The sequence below is a fragment of the Pangasianodon hypophthalmus genome, chromosome 15 (assembly GCF_027358585.1).
Source record: "Pangasianodon hypophthalmus isolate fPanHyp1 chromosome 15, fPanHyp1.pri, whole genome shotgun sequence".
Lineage (NCBI taxonomy): Eukaryota > Metazoa > Chordata > Actinopteri > Siluriformes > Pangasiidae > Pangasianodon > Pangasianodon hypophthalmus.
Genome location: NC_069724.1, coordinates 4,959,666 through 4,975,188, shown reverse-complemented (window position 1 = coordinate 4,975,188; position 15,523 = coordinate 4,959,666). Strand labels below are relative to the sequence as shown.

Below are 15,523 nucleotides of genomic sequence, written 5' to 3'. Positions count from 1 at the left end.
AACAAAGCAGACCACTGCCAGACAACTCAGAAAAGCACGATTCTAACACAATTTCCGCCCACTTGAACAGATTTCTAAAATGTGCTGTAAAATACTATAAAACACCATTAGCTCACAGCATGTAAGAATAAATGCTCTCAAAGGACATCACCAATTATGATATTTAATAGTGAGTGTTTAAAGTTTGAAACATACTGTGCTCAGTGAAAGGCGTGATGAGTGACAGATAGAAGAGGTGTGTGTAAGCTTTTTTCCCCTCAATCCTGATGGGAAGTAGCCCGGCAGACACCTCCAAAGAAACAGCACTCTCCTGCACTTGATCAATACGTGAAGAACTCTTACATTACACATTAATCTAATAATCTAATCTAACTCTGGCAGGCTTTTAACATAAGAACAGGGAGGGGAGGCTGTCGAGGACGGAAGAATTGTGAGAAGTTCAAAGATTATGACCAGCACTGAAGTTTACATCTAAATCAAGTTTTCTTCACACGACAGAAAAAATTTATAGTCTTATATCTTCCCCATTGTTTATGAAGTGCAGATTATTTTTAATTCCAAAAGTCAAACCATTATGTGCAAAACAGAACAATGTACTGCTTCTGTTAGACTGTATACAGTGTGGTGCATAAGTATTCACCCTCCTTGAAGTGTTCCACATTTTTAGTGTTACAACCTAGAGTTGAAATTGACTTAATTTTTTTAACCATTTGACTTATTCAATGTCTAACATTTGCAAAATATTTAATTTATTGTGACACAATGTGTTTTTTTTTTAACAAAATACAGAAATTTGTTGGTTGCATAAGTATTTAATCGCTGGGTCAATACTTGTTAGAACCTTTGTCTGAAATTAGAGCTGGGATAAAGCTGTCCTTATCAGCTTTGCACATCTTGATCCTGATATTTTTCACCATTCTTGCTGGCAAAATTGCTCAAATTCTGTTCGACTGGAGAGAGACCATTGGTTTGAGATCTGGGCTTTGACTGGACCATTCTACCACATTGAGGTTTTTGTTTTGAACAGCTTTGGCAGAATGCGCAGGGTTGTTATCATGTTGGAAGGTAAACTTTCTGCCCCAGTCTCGAGTCTCTTCCAGATTGGAGCAGGTTATCAAGTATTGCCCTGTATTTGGCTTTTTTTTTTTAAATAATAGATTTAATGGTGCTCTAATTGTCTGACTTCTGATTGCACCATAACTAATTAAGGTATTTCACAGAAACACCGGTGAATACTTGTGCAATCAAAACCTTTACATTTTTATTTTATAACTTTGCAAACTATGTTGATTTCCTCCCCTTCAATATTATGGCCTATATTGTGTAGATTCATGGCATATAATCCCAATTAAGTCCATTTGAATTCCAGGTTGTAACACTACAAAAGGAAGAGTTCAAGTGAGGTGAATGCTTATGCAAGCCACTGTATACATTCAGTCCTCCTGTTGGATCTCACAGACAAGACTCTAATCCAATTTCATGCCATACAATCCCCACAAGGATGTTGAGAGTATAATAGAAATATATATATATATATATATATATATGGATTTGGAAATACAGTGAGATAACTTTACCAGATTGTGTGAACAAGAAGGCCACAGCTTGGTTTTACTTGTTTTTATCTGTCCTGAAGTGCTGAAGCATTAAAATACAGGCTAAAAGTACACTGTAGTAATAGCGGATTAACATTTATCCTCAGCCTATTAGCTTGTGTTGACAGAAAAGGTGCTTTAAGCCACTCGCCAGCCATGCAGGACAGACTGGTGCCAGGATCTTGTAAATATGTTTGGCTCATTTGATGACAACAAGAGGGGACTCTAGCATCTATTGCACATCGTGCTGGGTTTGCTCATTTATTACCAAGGTCTGCTCATTTATTACCTATAGTTAGGACAACTTGCCACTGTGCTCAGTGATTGTTAGTTTTCCGACACTCTTAGTACTTTAAGCTCTCAATGTAGCAGTGATAGAGCTGTGTAAACATGGCAAGGTATATGTGGGGACTTCTTTTATACTATTAGAAAAAACAAAGTTCAATCATGAACCTTAAAGGGACTGTTAGTGTTTCTATCTAGAACCTTACAGCAGTGTTTCTCTATCATAGGAAGCTAGGAATCCTTAACTATCCATTTTCCTAAAAGTTTCTAAGGTATGATGTCAACTATCTTTGAGTCTACTCTGTATTTAATATTACACTGCTTCAGACCATTGCTGGATATTATGTCCTCCTGTCCTCTATTCAGATGTTTCCTTGGTCTGCCACATTCACTGTGGAGCCTCAGCGTCCTAGTCAGCGCTCGCCTGCGGAGATGGTGACCCATACACTCATGCAGGAGCTGAGCTCCTTGCTGAAGCGCACCGAGCGTTTCTGTCAGGAGAGGGCAGCTGAGATTCGCAGACGCAGCTCCTGTGTGGACTACAGCTGGCTGGCAGGGACACAGCAGAAGTCCTCATATGAGATCATGCCTGGAGAGCTGTTAGAGCTTCAGGAACTCTGCTTAAAGATCCCTCCCTCTCAGTGTGGCCCTGTCATTCTCAGGTGGGTCATCAAGTTTGTTGGTAGAAGGATGTGTGATAGTAACCCTTACTGTGTATGTGAGTGGATGATAAGGTAAGGCACACATGAAATGCAGGCTTTTAAAGTTACAAAGTAAGACCATACATATAAACCCTAAACTGATGTCTGTGAGCTCATGTATGTGGAAGACCTTTCCTCCGAATGTGTTACTCTGCCCTGTGACGCAGCACAAGCCGCATGTCTTAGCCTTCACCCTCCCCAGTTGGTAGCTGTTGTCTGATAGGGGAGAGCTTGCTAATGGGTTGGGAACTGGAAAAACCAAATTAGGGACAAAATGGGAAAGAAAATACTGATGGGAAAAAATTAGGTCGGAAATCAGGTCAATTTGAACTAAAAGCAATCATTCGTCTCAGGGCAAAGGTACAATTTCATTTTAACCAGTTATTTAAATGCCCACCACCAGTTCACATCACCTATATACTGTTTTCACTGAGCCTGATTGTGATTAAAAAAAAGTAACAGTTTGATTACATTGACCAACTGGAATCTTTGCTACTGGACCAGTGACCAATGGAAAATGCACAATTATACATGTCTGGTTCCAAAAGTTCAGGTACTTTGTGCAGTGTGAACGAAAGCCCAAAGCGGTGGATAGACAAGGGTTAGGGTTCTCATGTAGAACCTACATTAAACATGAATGAATGCATGATCAAGTGAATCTTCATCCTGATCGTGCTATATGCTGACATCTCATGACCTCTATGACCTCCCTGTTCTTATGTTCTGCACAGACTAAGGAAGTTGGTGACAGAGTTGGAACCGGAGGTGACAGAGGTGCCGCGGCTCTTCCGCCTGGTACTGTGTGACTGTCTGGACGAGCAGCATGAAGACTTAACCTTCAGAGAGAGATCTCTGCGGGCTCGAGCCATCTTCTGGAGCCAGCATCGTAGTAAGAGCGCCTTCTCCATTGGCCTGTCCTCACACCAGTGCCTCAAAAACCACTGGAGCAGAGGAGCAGCAGAGCAGGACAGAGAAACAGTGTGTGAGGAGGACGAGGCCTGGGCCAAGGATGAAGAGCATGGAGTGGTGGTCCCACATCGCCGGAGAGTCAGGAGCATGCCTGATTTTAGTTCCATAGAGGAGAGTGCACAATCCTGAGGAATTGCAATGATGACGTAATTATGACGTGAATATACATTTGCTGTTGAAAATTGATTTCAGCTCAAAAAAATGTACAACCATATAGACCGAGCTTGAAAAGCAGATGGAAAAATGATGACAATTAGCAATATCAGAGAAACAACTATTATTTTATGTACATAACTGATGCACACAGCTACTTAATAACTAGATGTTAATTAATTAGTGCCAATATAGCTCAATTTTAACTGTTACTTTATATAGCGCTATATTAAAAAATAAAAGCTATTGTAATGGCTGTCCAGCATATAGCCTGTATACCCTATAACCTAAAAATAAAGCTTTCATTTGATCTCGGTTAGGCCCTTCGCTGCTTCACATTTGTTTTTTTTTTGTTTTTTTATTTTTCTCCCCAATTTTCACCAGTTCTCCCCTATCATACAGCAGCTACCAACCCAGCAGGGTGAAAGCTAACACGTGTTTCCTCTGAGACACATGAAGCCAGTCAACTGCATCTTTTTAAACTGCTGCTCATGCTGCGTCACAGGGCAGCGTAACACACTCGGAGGAAAGCGCTCTCTGCCCCCTTCTGCATGCATGAGCCCACAGACGCCCATGTGCCCACAGATGCTCAATCTAGTGTTGCCACTGACTGACAGGTGAAAGTGAGCATCCCGTCTCTCCCACCTAGACAGTATGGCCAATTTTGCTCTCTTGGACTCCCAGCTGTGTTGGGATTCTAACTCATGCTTTGTATCTGAAGTCTGTATAAAAGTTGTTTTGCAACAGTGCGACCAACATGGTGTACATGGCAAGAGAAATTCATCGTGCATTAAAAAGATCAGTCAAACTGGCCAAAAGAACTTCGTGTATTTGAACGAATGTTAGTGATGTACACATATCTGCCCACATATCCTTGCCATAGTGACCATGATTATAGCATGATTGTAGTGAGCATGTTATAGTTTCTAACCAGTTACCTTCCTTTCAATTTTTTTCAGTTGTACAAATGAACAACCAGTTATAGATATTAACATGTCAATAAGTATTTTTTATAGACTTTATTATTTTATTAAACGCTATAATAGTTTCATTCCTAGCACCTCTTACCTGCTCAAATGCATATCAACATAAACAGCCAGCCCTGGTCCTTCTCCTTATCATTATTGCCTACAAAACAGATCAGATGCTGATTCATCTTGGTCTGATCAAAAGGCGTGGGATGGAAATGCCTTACTCTAGACTAACTGCAACCACAGAACATTATTTCTGTAAAGATTATGCTGAACAAAAATCTGAATGCATTATAAAAATCATGAATTTAGTAGATGACCAAAAAACAAAAGCATGAATCAATATGTGCATAAACACTTCTTACTTACAGATTCTGACATCTGTAGAAATGTTATGAAAGCTTTACAGGTTCAGTTTTAGTTATATAGTATTCACATGTACAGCCACATAAAACACAATGAACAATAGTAAGTTTATTTTCACTTCAATAATTTAAGATACTGATCAATATTACATCAAATTTACTGTTAAAATGTAAAACAAGTAATATGGTTTACAGGGTGTCCCAAAAGTCTCTATACATAGAGGAAATTAACAATTTTTAGCAAAATGTCTTTCAAAATTATTCAAAATTATTATCATTTTTTTTTTTACAGACAGTCTTTGACAATACCTTTGAGAAAAGAAGAACATATTGAAATCATTCTCATGGCTGGAAGCTGTCGCAAGGTTGCGATGGACTATAAAAGGAAACATGGCACATGACACTGTTGCCAAACTTATTAACAAATCCAAAAAGACTGGAAGTGTTACGGACTGACCAAGAAGTGGACGTCCACGAACATCCACTGACGAAGGCACAACTGACGTGGTGCTGGCGTACAGAGTCCCCTGTGTACAGAGACTTTTGGGAAACCCTGTAATTTTAGAACAAACAGAAATTTCTGTAATTCTGAATCTGTCAAAAATTACTGACCGGAAGTATAAAGAAGCCATGAGAAGTTGTTACCACTCTTTAAAAAGTGATGAACTGCAACCGTTAAGGAAGAAAGTGGCTGTAGACAGAGTGGATATTTTCACATGAAGACTAACAGGGCAGAGCAAGAAACAAGAAATTAAAGTTATATTAACTATATGCTCAGGCCAGCTCATTTACCTGCTGGATTTTTATCCACAGCATAGCTGTACGTTTTAAGAAGTGGAATGTCGGCATGAACAGTGAGCTAGTGTCTACTTGCATCCTTAAATTTTAAACCCTAAAATTGCACTTTATGATATGAATTGGATATCTGAAATAAACTGCTGCCACTTCATCTATGGTACTAATGTATTCAATAAAATGCAGTAATTGCTATAACTTTCATGCTAATGGGAATTAGCATACTGTTTATCTCTACATTTATGCCATTAAGACCGTTTTTCTCAGTACAGTTTTATTTGATTTAGTGCTGCAATAAGACCTTCTTTGCTGACTATTCCTGAAGCCAATGTTATGGCAAATCTGGGTCTTTCCTAAATAATTGAATTGCTAATAAATCTTTCTTCCAATTTTGGCCAAATGCACACATTGCCCTTATGTACTTTTTTCATTTGTTTTGTAGATTAAAAACTAACACAAGCTTCCTCTGAGGCACGTGAAGGTATCTACCGCATCTGCATACACGAGCTCACAGAAGCCCACGATTGGCCATCCAACTTTGCTCTCTTGACTCCTGGCCACAAATTGCTGTGGCACCACCAGGATCTGAACTCGTGATCTCCTGAATAGGCTAGTTTTAAATGAGGCACAACTGGCACAGTGCCCTATTTAAGAGGTTTGCCCAAATCTATATCACTGTATCATAACATAAACATGGCTACTGAATCACAGTGCAAGAATGCCTGAGATGTAAGCACCAGTTACACGCTATTCATATTATTCCCAAAGCCTAATGAGCATTAAAAGCATTAACGAAATAAGATATTTACAGCTGCAATGGTGTAGCTACCCTGTCTTCTAATCTAAGTGGGATGAGACTATGTTTATGTGTAAAAAATTACTCAACAGTTAAAACCAAATCCTTTTGGCCACAAAAAATAACTTGCTGCCAGTATTACCAAGTTACTTTAGGAGTATCACATAACACTGCTCATGATCCAAAGGTGCAGATTCTGTAGTCACATTATTTAAGGACACTCTACAGTACAACCTCTAGCCACACCAAAGCTGAGGGATCCTTGCTTTATTTTACAGTTTAACTCCCTACTTGTTCCCTCCTGTCAAGAAATGCTTCTTCTTAGCGACTCAGTCCTGAATTGCCACGTCGTGCATAGTTTTCAGGCCAAGAAGACGACAAAGATGAAGAAGAAAATGATGAGGATGAGGAAGATTTTGATGAGCAACCAGCGATTGTTGGAGACGGACTGAAAGTACTTAAGGATTTCCGTATGAGCGAAGTCCACATTGAGTTGAGTGTCTTCTACATTAGCGTCAATCCTGTGATGTGGAAGATAAAATACAGGATTAAAACGCATATGAGCAAACAAAACAACTAGCGTCTTTGTGTATTCCAGATTTAGTACATGTATCACTAGGGTTCTCTTGCCTTCCTTATGACTGTCTTTTCTCTTACCTGTGAACTGTCTCTTCCTGCTCTTTCACCATGTGGGCCAGTTGCTGGAAAATAGATCCCAGCTCGACAATAGTAGTCTCTATGTTTTGCATAGTGTTTGCTCGGTCCTGAATAAAAGAGTCCTGACAATACACACATATATTAATAGAACAGAATAGCTTAATCACATTAAAACTCTCAGCTCTTAACATCTGCAACCTTATAATGAATAAACTATGACACTATGAACCACCTTCTCATTGAGGAGAAGCATCTGCTGGCTGGAACGGAGATCCATGTCTATGGAGATATCTGCTTTCTTGGAAGTATCCTGCATCAACACTGAATTGCCTGTTGTGAAATCAAAAATATATATAGTATATATATATATATATAATCAGTGACTGGCAGATCCAAGCACCAAGAGTGCAGCAACATGTTAAAGACATGAGGAACATTACATTAATACGCAACTGAAATATCATCTCCGTCGCATGATGGATTGTGAATGATTAAGGAAACTTTCTGTTTAAACAGTACCATATTTAAATTAACTGTGTTGTGAAGGCATTGCCAGTCAACATGTAATCAAATACAAACATTCTGCATTTTCAAGGTGCACTCAGTGTGTGATGAATTCCTATAATTTGATGATTCTTTTTATAAGAGAATGTAAAAAAAACCTCACGTTCTATTGCCAGTTGGTGGTGCTATGATACTGTGTCAGTATGGCCATGTGGTTGTTATGACATTGGGTTATGGAAACCCAAGAGAGCACATGTGAAATCTGAATCTCATCCCACGACTTACATGGGAATTACACAACACCAGCTCTTCAAACTGCATCATGGGATATTTAATTACATTGCCATGGCACCACAGTTCAAAATGTTATCAACTTTTCGCAATTTAACATCAGAAATGTCTTTGCATCATGCTGACGAAATTTGACATTAATCTGATTAATCTTCTACAGAGAGTATAAAACATTCTTCTTGCTATGTGTTAGCGTTATGACAATGAATCATTAATCTTAACAGTATGCAACTAGGCCCCCTCATTTAATATACTTGGTAAGAATCTGATGAAATATCTAGGTAGAGTATTGGAAAAAACTATTTTTTTATAAACATCACTTCCTGTGTCCAGTTGGTGGCGCTATGACAATGGATCACTATTGGCATGTCCATGCGCTTATGCCTCATTATCGGACATACATGTTTGCGTCTGCATCGCCATGGAAACATTAGGGATATCCTGACTTTCTGTTGGGCGAAGTTAATGGATTTGATTGTGAAATTTCTTTTATGACAAACAATATTTCTTCCATATAGGTGAAATTGGATGCCCACATTTTCAAAAAATGTCACAGGGGTGCTATCAAGCCCCAACGCCACTCTACTAGCATGTGTATATGACTGTCCCATCATTTAACATACATTTAAAGTATGTGGCCAACATCACATCATGTGAAGTGGAACTACTTCACACTTCCTGTTTGAGCATCATCACATTTTAATTTATTGCCTTGCCATGGCAGCACCATATGAGATATCAACATTTCCTTCGCAATTTAGCATCATGGATATCTTAACATCATGCTGAGGAAATTTCATATGAATTGGATGACTTCTCTAGAAGGACTATGGTGATGCTATATCACTGAATCACTACAGGCATGTGTATGTGATTATGCCCCATGTGAACTTTGGGCCACAGTGCATGATGTACAGTGGAATTATGACTCGGTTCCCGATTGCGTGTAGTTACATGTTGACTGAGAGCATCGCAATGGCAACACTGTTCGAGATATCTAAATTTCCTTAGCAATTTAGTATCTTGACATCATCCTGAGCAACTCTGGTATGAATCAAATGAACCGTCTAGAAGGAGTATTTACAAGTTTGGTACCAGGCAAAATATACAAAATCCAAAATAGCTGACTTCCTGCTGGGTGGAGTTAATGGATGCAATTGTGAAATTTGTCTGTCTTCCTACGTGTAGGTGAAATTGGATGCCCATACCCTTGGTGCTTGGACCCTAATTAATTAATATTAACACACATCCACTTGTTTATCAGCTACAGGATGGTGAATTGTAAAGCTGGAGCTTACTAAAGCTGGAGTTATCGAAGGAAGAGGTGGAGGCTGGCGACTGAGAGAACTGCTCTTGCCTGCTTCTCTGTTGCTTCAGGTTCTGCAAAATTAATTCAACAATAATATGAATGAAATATTCATAACACAACGTTTATTCATTTGTATCACGATTTACCTCTGTTCTCACTTCCAGAACTGACTTGAAGTCACTTGACATTGAAGCCAATTTTGACTGGAAGAGACAAGCACAAAAGGCATTAAATCTCATCTCCCTTTTCAAAAGATGATTTTTTGGCTTATTTAAGTCAGTAGATGTTTGGGAGGTGTCCATACCTGCAGTGATACAACAATAGTATTGGAATGTGTTTGAAGATGTCTGCTGTTTTGGCCATTTCTGGATCGGACAAGCTCCTGGAGTTGGGCTATCTGTTTATTCAGGCTGTTAATATCCTGAGGAAAAAAAATACAGACAAATTTAAAGTGCAGAACTGAAAAAAAAGAGTAGCTATGCATGCAAGATAAACCATAAACATCTATACCTGTTTCACAATATACGTCAACTCATCAATCTCCGCTGCTTTATCGTCAAAGAGGGATTTCCGTTTGGCCACTGTGATCAAAAGCACAGAAGGTCACAAACCTCAACACAGGACACAGATTAAGCCTTGGACAAGTGTCTTGAACTGTTTTGCAGACACTTACGTATTGTGAGCTTTTCCAACTTTGCAAAGGTGTTGCTAAGGTCCCTGCCAATTCTCCTACAAAAGACATAAGAAAAAAATAAAATTCTTTTCAATCAGATGTCCAAAAAGACCAAAAAATGAGCAATTAAAGCCAACTAAAGAAGCAGTTTGGCGATCTTAGCAATTAGGAAGACACTGTAGGAGTTAAGGGAAGAAAGCTTTATTACTCACTTTGCCATGAGCGTGAAGTCACTCCTCTGCCTGATAGCGCTGTGAACTGGTTTAATGCCCTGTGCTCCATTCTAGTGGGTTAAAGAAGCAGTTTGTCATTTTTAGAGCTCTCTGCAAGGTGAATGAAAATGAAAACGAGCAAGCACTTCCATCTCCCTAACCGATTTCCCACCTTGTATGCCTCCTGAGTTGTCTTTCAATGAAAAGAGGCAGGGCTAAGCAGGTATACTTTGGTTGAAGACAGGGATCATTTCAGGGGCAGACAAAATTTATACAGAAGCTCAAAACAACAACAACAACAACAACAACAACAAAAAACTAGCAGGATTCACTGGATCACTAATCACAGTTTTTCCAGGGTATCTTTGAAATTATATGATTATTATATGCCAAGAACTACATACTGCACCTTTAATCCTTTACTAAATAAACTCTGAAAGCCAAAACCTTGAAATTATGCTTCTAATACTTCTAGTCCACTCGACTTCTTTTGGTCATGTGCCCAATATCACCACCCACCACACTGTTGCACAAGAGCTGACTGTTTTTTTTTTAGTTTCAACTTCTTTCATTGACACGTTGCTCTATTTTCACTTTGGTTAATGGTTTCCTACATTACCCAGCAGTGATTTAGTCCTTTATTCTGTCCAGCTCTCTCACCCCCTCATCTATCCATTCTGCTCAAATAGAGCTTCAACTGTCATGTTAATACTTTACCGTAACTCAGCATAACTGTGTTGAATAGCTGCATAGCATTCTGAATGTCTGAGTCCAAATTCTGCAGTCTCCACTACCTCTGCATTGGATTTCTCATTAATGTGACATCGTTACAACGTCACTGGAAAAAGGTGACTGGGGAAGAAAAGCGTCTGCTCTTTTGTTTTTAGGAGCGAAACTGATTGTTATGTTTGAGATCTGTGAAATTTTTCTCCTATTAAACGCCACTGTAACTGTGTTAACAATGTGACATTAATGTGGAACACACCTGATAAATTCTTACAGGAATACTGTAGATATAACACCCAACAACAAATTAGCACATCATGAATATTTCAATATAAACATAGTTTCCATGTGTTTCAGGGATGAGCTTTCCTTTAATTGTGTTCCACTATGCCAGAATACCACAGTGTATACCACAGAGGATCCAGCAGTAATCCTGCTCACCTGTCTCCCCTGCAGCGACTTGCACACAGACTGAAACTCAGTGGTGCGGTCTCGGCAGGACATGCTGATGGAGTCGACAGGAGGAGCGAGGGGAAGAGGTACAGACAGAGGGGTCTCCAGCGGCTGGACCAGCTGGGTCTGGGTCTGTGAAGGCCCAGTGTAAACCCCTTCCTGGTTGCTCCTAGGAGTGTGGCGCCGGCGGGTATTCATGAGTGCTGCTACACATCAGATACCTGAGAACAGGACAGGACAATCAACACATGGAGGGATAGTACAATACAATTTTACATGTAGTGATTAGTATAAGGTTTAGGAAAAGTAACTAAATACTGAAAAAGCATCTGTTAAAATGCAGAAGTATCTCCTACATGGTCATGGATAAGAAATATCTGTTAAAATGCATTAGTATCATGGTCATGGATATGAAACATCTATTAAAAGTATCTCCTGCATGGTAATGGATAAAAATGTATAACATTCAGTAAAAGTGCACTTCTGAGCTGGAAGGTTGCCTGACCAGGGTGCAAGATACAAACCAACAGGTATTGGGCAATAAACATTAGCTAGCTAACTTCTCTCTTGTACAAGCTTTTGTTATTCTTACTAATTTTATCGCAATAATATATAACTATGTAGTATAATAACTTCTCAAACAGACCAAATCAGTAACAGAGACAGAAATAAAAACCTGTACACTGACTAATCTTCCATATAAGCTAGCTAGCTAAGACAGATGACAGTCGGCTAAGTGAATTTCTAACAGCTGTTCTGTCAGAATAAACACTCCACATACATTTGAAACCCAGTTTTAGACATTACAATATGACCAATTAGACTATAAAATAAACTGTTTTACCAGACAAACCAGCTACTTCAGCTACTTTCCCTTTTGGTTTTTGTTTTTTGTTTTTTTGTGTGTGTGTAGCTGCGCTATTAGCCGTGAACATCCGGGTTCCAACACAACCCGTGACGTCACTGCCACGTCTTCTTACAAGTCTCAGTAGAAGGTGATTTTTTTTTTTTTTTTTAATTAAAAATCATAATGATACACAAATTCATTTAGAGTTCTTTAAAAATAATTTTTGAATCATAGAAAAAATATATCCATATATTGCCTTAGGTTTATACGAATTATGAATTATTATTTACTTGGTCTGCTTCTGATATTTTTAATATTTTGTAAACATTGAGTGTCCGAGGAAAATAACATTTGAAATAATATCAACTAACAGTGAAGAATTCGCAAATTCCCCAAAAACAGAAAATTAAAAATGGATAAATACTGTATATATGTCTATGAGAAAGTCAATTAGCAATATTTTAAGATTAGGAAAATAATAGTTAATCATATCACATTTATTAATCACAATTATAACAGCACTTTAATGCAAAACTAAATAGACTAAAATATACTAATTAATTATTAGATAAATGAGTCTATTTAGTTTTGGATTAAAACTCTGTTATAATTGGTCTGTTAATATTTCTCCTTATAAGATAGATTTTGAAAATCACACGTTTATGTGATTAACTGCTACTTTTGTAAAGATGTCTTGCCCGTTTTTACGCGAGAAGGTGCGAGGATAATTCGCAGAGCTTTTAGAATTAATTAATTTAATTTTGTGGGACAGACAGGATCCATTAGCACTTTTTGAAAGATACGGCTTTTCATCTGAGGGTGTCTTTTACATGATTAATTTGTTGGAACCTCATAGTAAAGGTTGGACTCGTCGGAGTAGGGCTTTAACAACAGCACAAGCTGTGTGCATCGCGTTGAGATTGTTTGCGAGTGGCACTTTCCTTTACACTGCTGGAGATGCTGAGAACTTGTGTATGTCAACAACACTACACATACAGTACATGAACAGTATATGTAGTTAATATTACCATTTTGCAGAATATTCTTGTATTTCACCTTTACTTGTTCCCAAGTTCTAGTGGGTCCCGTGGTGGCTCTAATATAAAAGATTAAAGTAATTATGAAAATTAAAAAAAGAAAAGTACATAATATATACTGTAATAAGTGATAAAAACATCCAACACCGTCACTATTTATGCATTTAATTTGTCTGCAACTTTTTGCCAACCCTCTCTCCTGGCTTTTGCAGCCTTTGAGCTGTTCCCTGAGGTTTTTATTAAATTGTGGAACTCGCCATAGCCCTCCATTAAGAGTTCTTGCTCTGTTGCTGAGAAAAAGTGAGCACACTCTTTGGCCATTGTGGGCAACCAATAGCAGCGCTGCTGATCAGTGTTTCTACTATCGATACATAGCCCCTTTTAAACCAGCGCGTGAACGCGCAATGATCTCAGATAACTCCATCCAGCCATACTAATCATCAACAACAGGTGTGTTCGAAGAACCTACTTAGCCAGATAATGATTAGCTGGATCATATCATCTCGGATGTGTCTTTTGAGCTCAGATGTAATAAGCGACGTACGAAGCACAGGCCCCTGGTCTCTGTGTCATTTTCCTGTTGTGACGCCTTTAAAGAACGTCACAAGAAGGTTCCCGGAAGTGTAGTTTGCAGTTAATCCCTAAAAGCAGCCTTTGCTAACATGCCTTGCTAGTTGTCATGTAACCATAAGAAAACGTTGAGTTTCAACTCAGGGACTGGACTGAAAACACACACACACACACTCAATCAAGCATCACACACCTGTATTCAATTTCTGCTGCTATAAATATTTATTATGTACTGTATATTTATACTCTCCACCTGGCTGCTACTCCTTATGTTTACATCCAGCAACTTATTTTGTCAATCTTTTGCACTACTGTCATAAGACTCTTTTTTTTATTATTAGTACTGTGTGCTAGTCGGCTCTGCACTGTAACTCGCTGTGCCCACTGTCTTGTGCTGTCTGCACTGTGCACTTTATGTAAATATATGTAATGTCTACTGTAGTTCTGTGTTTTGTTTTATGTAGCACCTTGGTCCTGGAGGAACGTTGTTTCCTTTCACTGTGTACTAACCAGCTGTATATGGCTGAAATGACAATAAAGCCACTTGACTTAACAGAACATTCCCAGGCCGGTATGAAAAGGTTCTTCAGAAAAAAAATCCCAGAAAACCCCGGAAACTAAATGCTAATGCTCATAAAACCAGCTTACTGAAACTCAGCTATGAGGTTTGCACACCTCCACCACTTAATATCTGTTTTTAAACTTTTAAAGAAAGCTCCACACCAAAGTGGAGCCACAAAAAATTAGGTAATACTCATATTGCTCCTCTCCACGGAAATCTTTAGTAAAAGGCGAAAGATTTATACGAGATGAAGAGAAACAAGAGTGATAACAAACCCATTTCGGCGTCACGTCATGTACCAATCGCGACACACTACTAGGTAACGGTAAACAAATGATCACTCTGTAATTCAACTCAACAATGGACTTAACATAAAATACAAACAAAACAGTACAAAATAAACTTCACAATGATATACACCAACGCCAAATTACTTAAAAATACTTCATTTTTTTAAACGAATACGCGCAATGCACCATGGGATGCATCTCATTACCCCGCCCCCACAACCAGTGTCTCTCTCTCTCTCTCTCTCTCTCTCTCTCTCTCTCTGAAAGAAGTCTGCTTTCATAGATATATAGATTTATAAACTTGCCAGATCCTAGCTTGTCAGATTATGGCTCAATAATTATATACTATAATAGTGTAATAGTATAATCATTATTTATGTCTATATTTCATAGTGTTAAAAAAATGATGTGTAGAGCTTGAGAATTATCCCAGAGAGCAATACTGATCCAGCACTAGCCCAGCCCCATTTTAAACTAAATTGTCAAGTACAAACATTCATGCATTTAAAAACAGAGAATAGATATGGATATGTAATATGTTATATAGCCTATGTATCATAAAAGCATTTACATTTAGTTTCAGATTAAAGTGCTGTTGTAAGCATATATTAATACACACACACACACACACACACACACACATACACATACATATATATATATATATATATATATATATATATATATATATATATATATATATATACAGTCATGTCCGGAAGTATTTGGACAGTGACAGAGTTTTTGTGATTTTGCCTTTAT

At 38.3% G+C, this 15,523-nt stretch overlaps 2 protein-coding genes and 1 non-coding gene across 6 annotated transcripts; 1 reads left to right on the top strand and 2 right to left on the bottom strand.

Annotated features, from left to right (window-relative positions):
- The first annotated feature begins 1,756 nt into the window (after positions 1-1,756).
- LOC113541408 (protein RD3) lies at positions 1,757-4,724 on the top strand. 2 transcript variants are annotated; one of them, XM_026938356.3, is made up of 3 exons: positions 1,757-1,867; positions 2,247-2,542; positions 3,313-4,724. In XM_026938356.3, the coding sequence occupies exons 1-3, from the start codon at positions 1,802-1,804 to the stop codon at positions 3,677-3,679; spliced, it is 729 nt and encodes a 242-aa protein (XP_026794157.2). In that variant the 5' UTR covers positions 1,757-1,801; the 3' UTR covers positions 3,680-4,724. The 2 variants fall into 2 exon arrangements, 1 of the variants encoding a protein (XP_026794157.2); XR_008304011.1 differs by lacking the exon at positions 3,313-4,724 and adding an exon at positions 2,108-2,152 and having other exon boundaries at positions 1,770-1,867; positions 2,247-2,536.
- A 13-nt stretch (positions 4,725-4,737) lies between these two features.
- On the bottom strand, positions 4,738-13,831 carry stx5al (syntaxin 5A, like). Of its 3 annotated transcripts, none has more exons than XM_053240362.1 (11): positions 13,809-13,831; positions 11,444-11,676; positions 10,277-10,347; positions 10,065-10,120; positions 9,902-9,972; positions 9,696-9,812; positions 9,538-9,594; positions 9,381-9,462; positions 7,520-7,617; positions 7,288-7,409; positions 4,738-7,151 (listed from the first exon to the last, which is right to left on the bottom strand). In XM_053240362.1, the coding sequence occupies exons 2-11, from the start codon at positions 11,651-11,653 to the stop codon at positions 6,992-6,994; spliced, it is 1,044 nt and encodes a 347-aa protein (XP_053096337.1). In that variant the 5' UTR covers positions 11,654-11,676; positions 13,809-13,831; the 3' UTR covers positions 4,738-6,991. The 3 variants fall into 3 exon arrangements, with proteins under 3 accessions (XP_053096337.1, XP_026794767.1, XP_026794766.1); XM_026938966.3 differs by lacking the exon at positions 13,809-13,831 and adding an exon at positions 13,331-13,398; XM_026938965.3 differs by lacking the exon at positions 13,809-13,831 and adding an exon at positions 12,300-12,434 and having other exon boundaries at positions 4,740-7,151.
- Positions 13,832-14,623: 792 nt separating this feature from the next.
- LOC117599201 (U5 spliceosomal RNA) lies at positions 14,624-14,738 on the bottom strand. The gene has a single exon (XR_004579649.2). It is a non-coding gene; the product is annotated as a U5 spliceosomal RNA (small nuclear RNA).
- Positions 14,739-15,523: the final 785 nt, after the last annotated feature.

Bases quoted from the DNA above. Each gene is read 5' to 3' on its own strand.
- LOC113541408 (XM_026938356.3), top strand. From the start codon at position 1,802: ATGACAACAAGAGGGGACTCTAGCATCTATTGCACATCGTGCTGGGTT. The intron at 1,868-2,246 runs GTCTGCTCATTT...TCCTCTATTCAG, and splicing joins TTTGCTCATTTATTACCAAG to ATGTTTCCTTGGTCTGCCAC. The intron at 2,543-3,312 runs GTGGGTCATCAA...TGTTCTGCACAG, and splicing joins TGTGGCCCTGTCATTCTCAG to ACTAAGGAAGTTGGTGACAG.
- stx5al (XM_053240362.1), bottom strand. From the start codon at position 11,653: ATGAATACCCGCCGGCGCCACACTCCTAGGAGCAACCAGGAAGGGGTT. The intron at 9,463-9,537 runs GTAAATCGTGAT...TTAATTTTGCAG, and splicing joins TTCTGGAAGTGAGAACAGAG to AACCTGAAGCAACAGAGAAG. The intron at 7,152-7,287 runs GTAAGAGAAAAG...TCCACATCACAG, and splicing joins CAGGAAGAGACAGTTCACAG to GATTGACGCTAATGTAGAAG.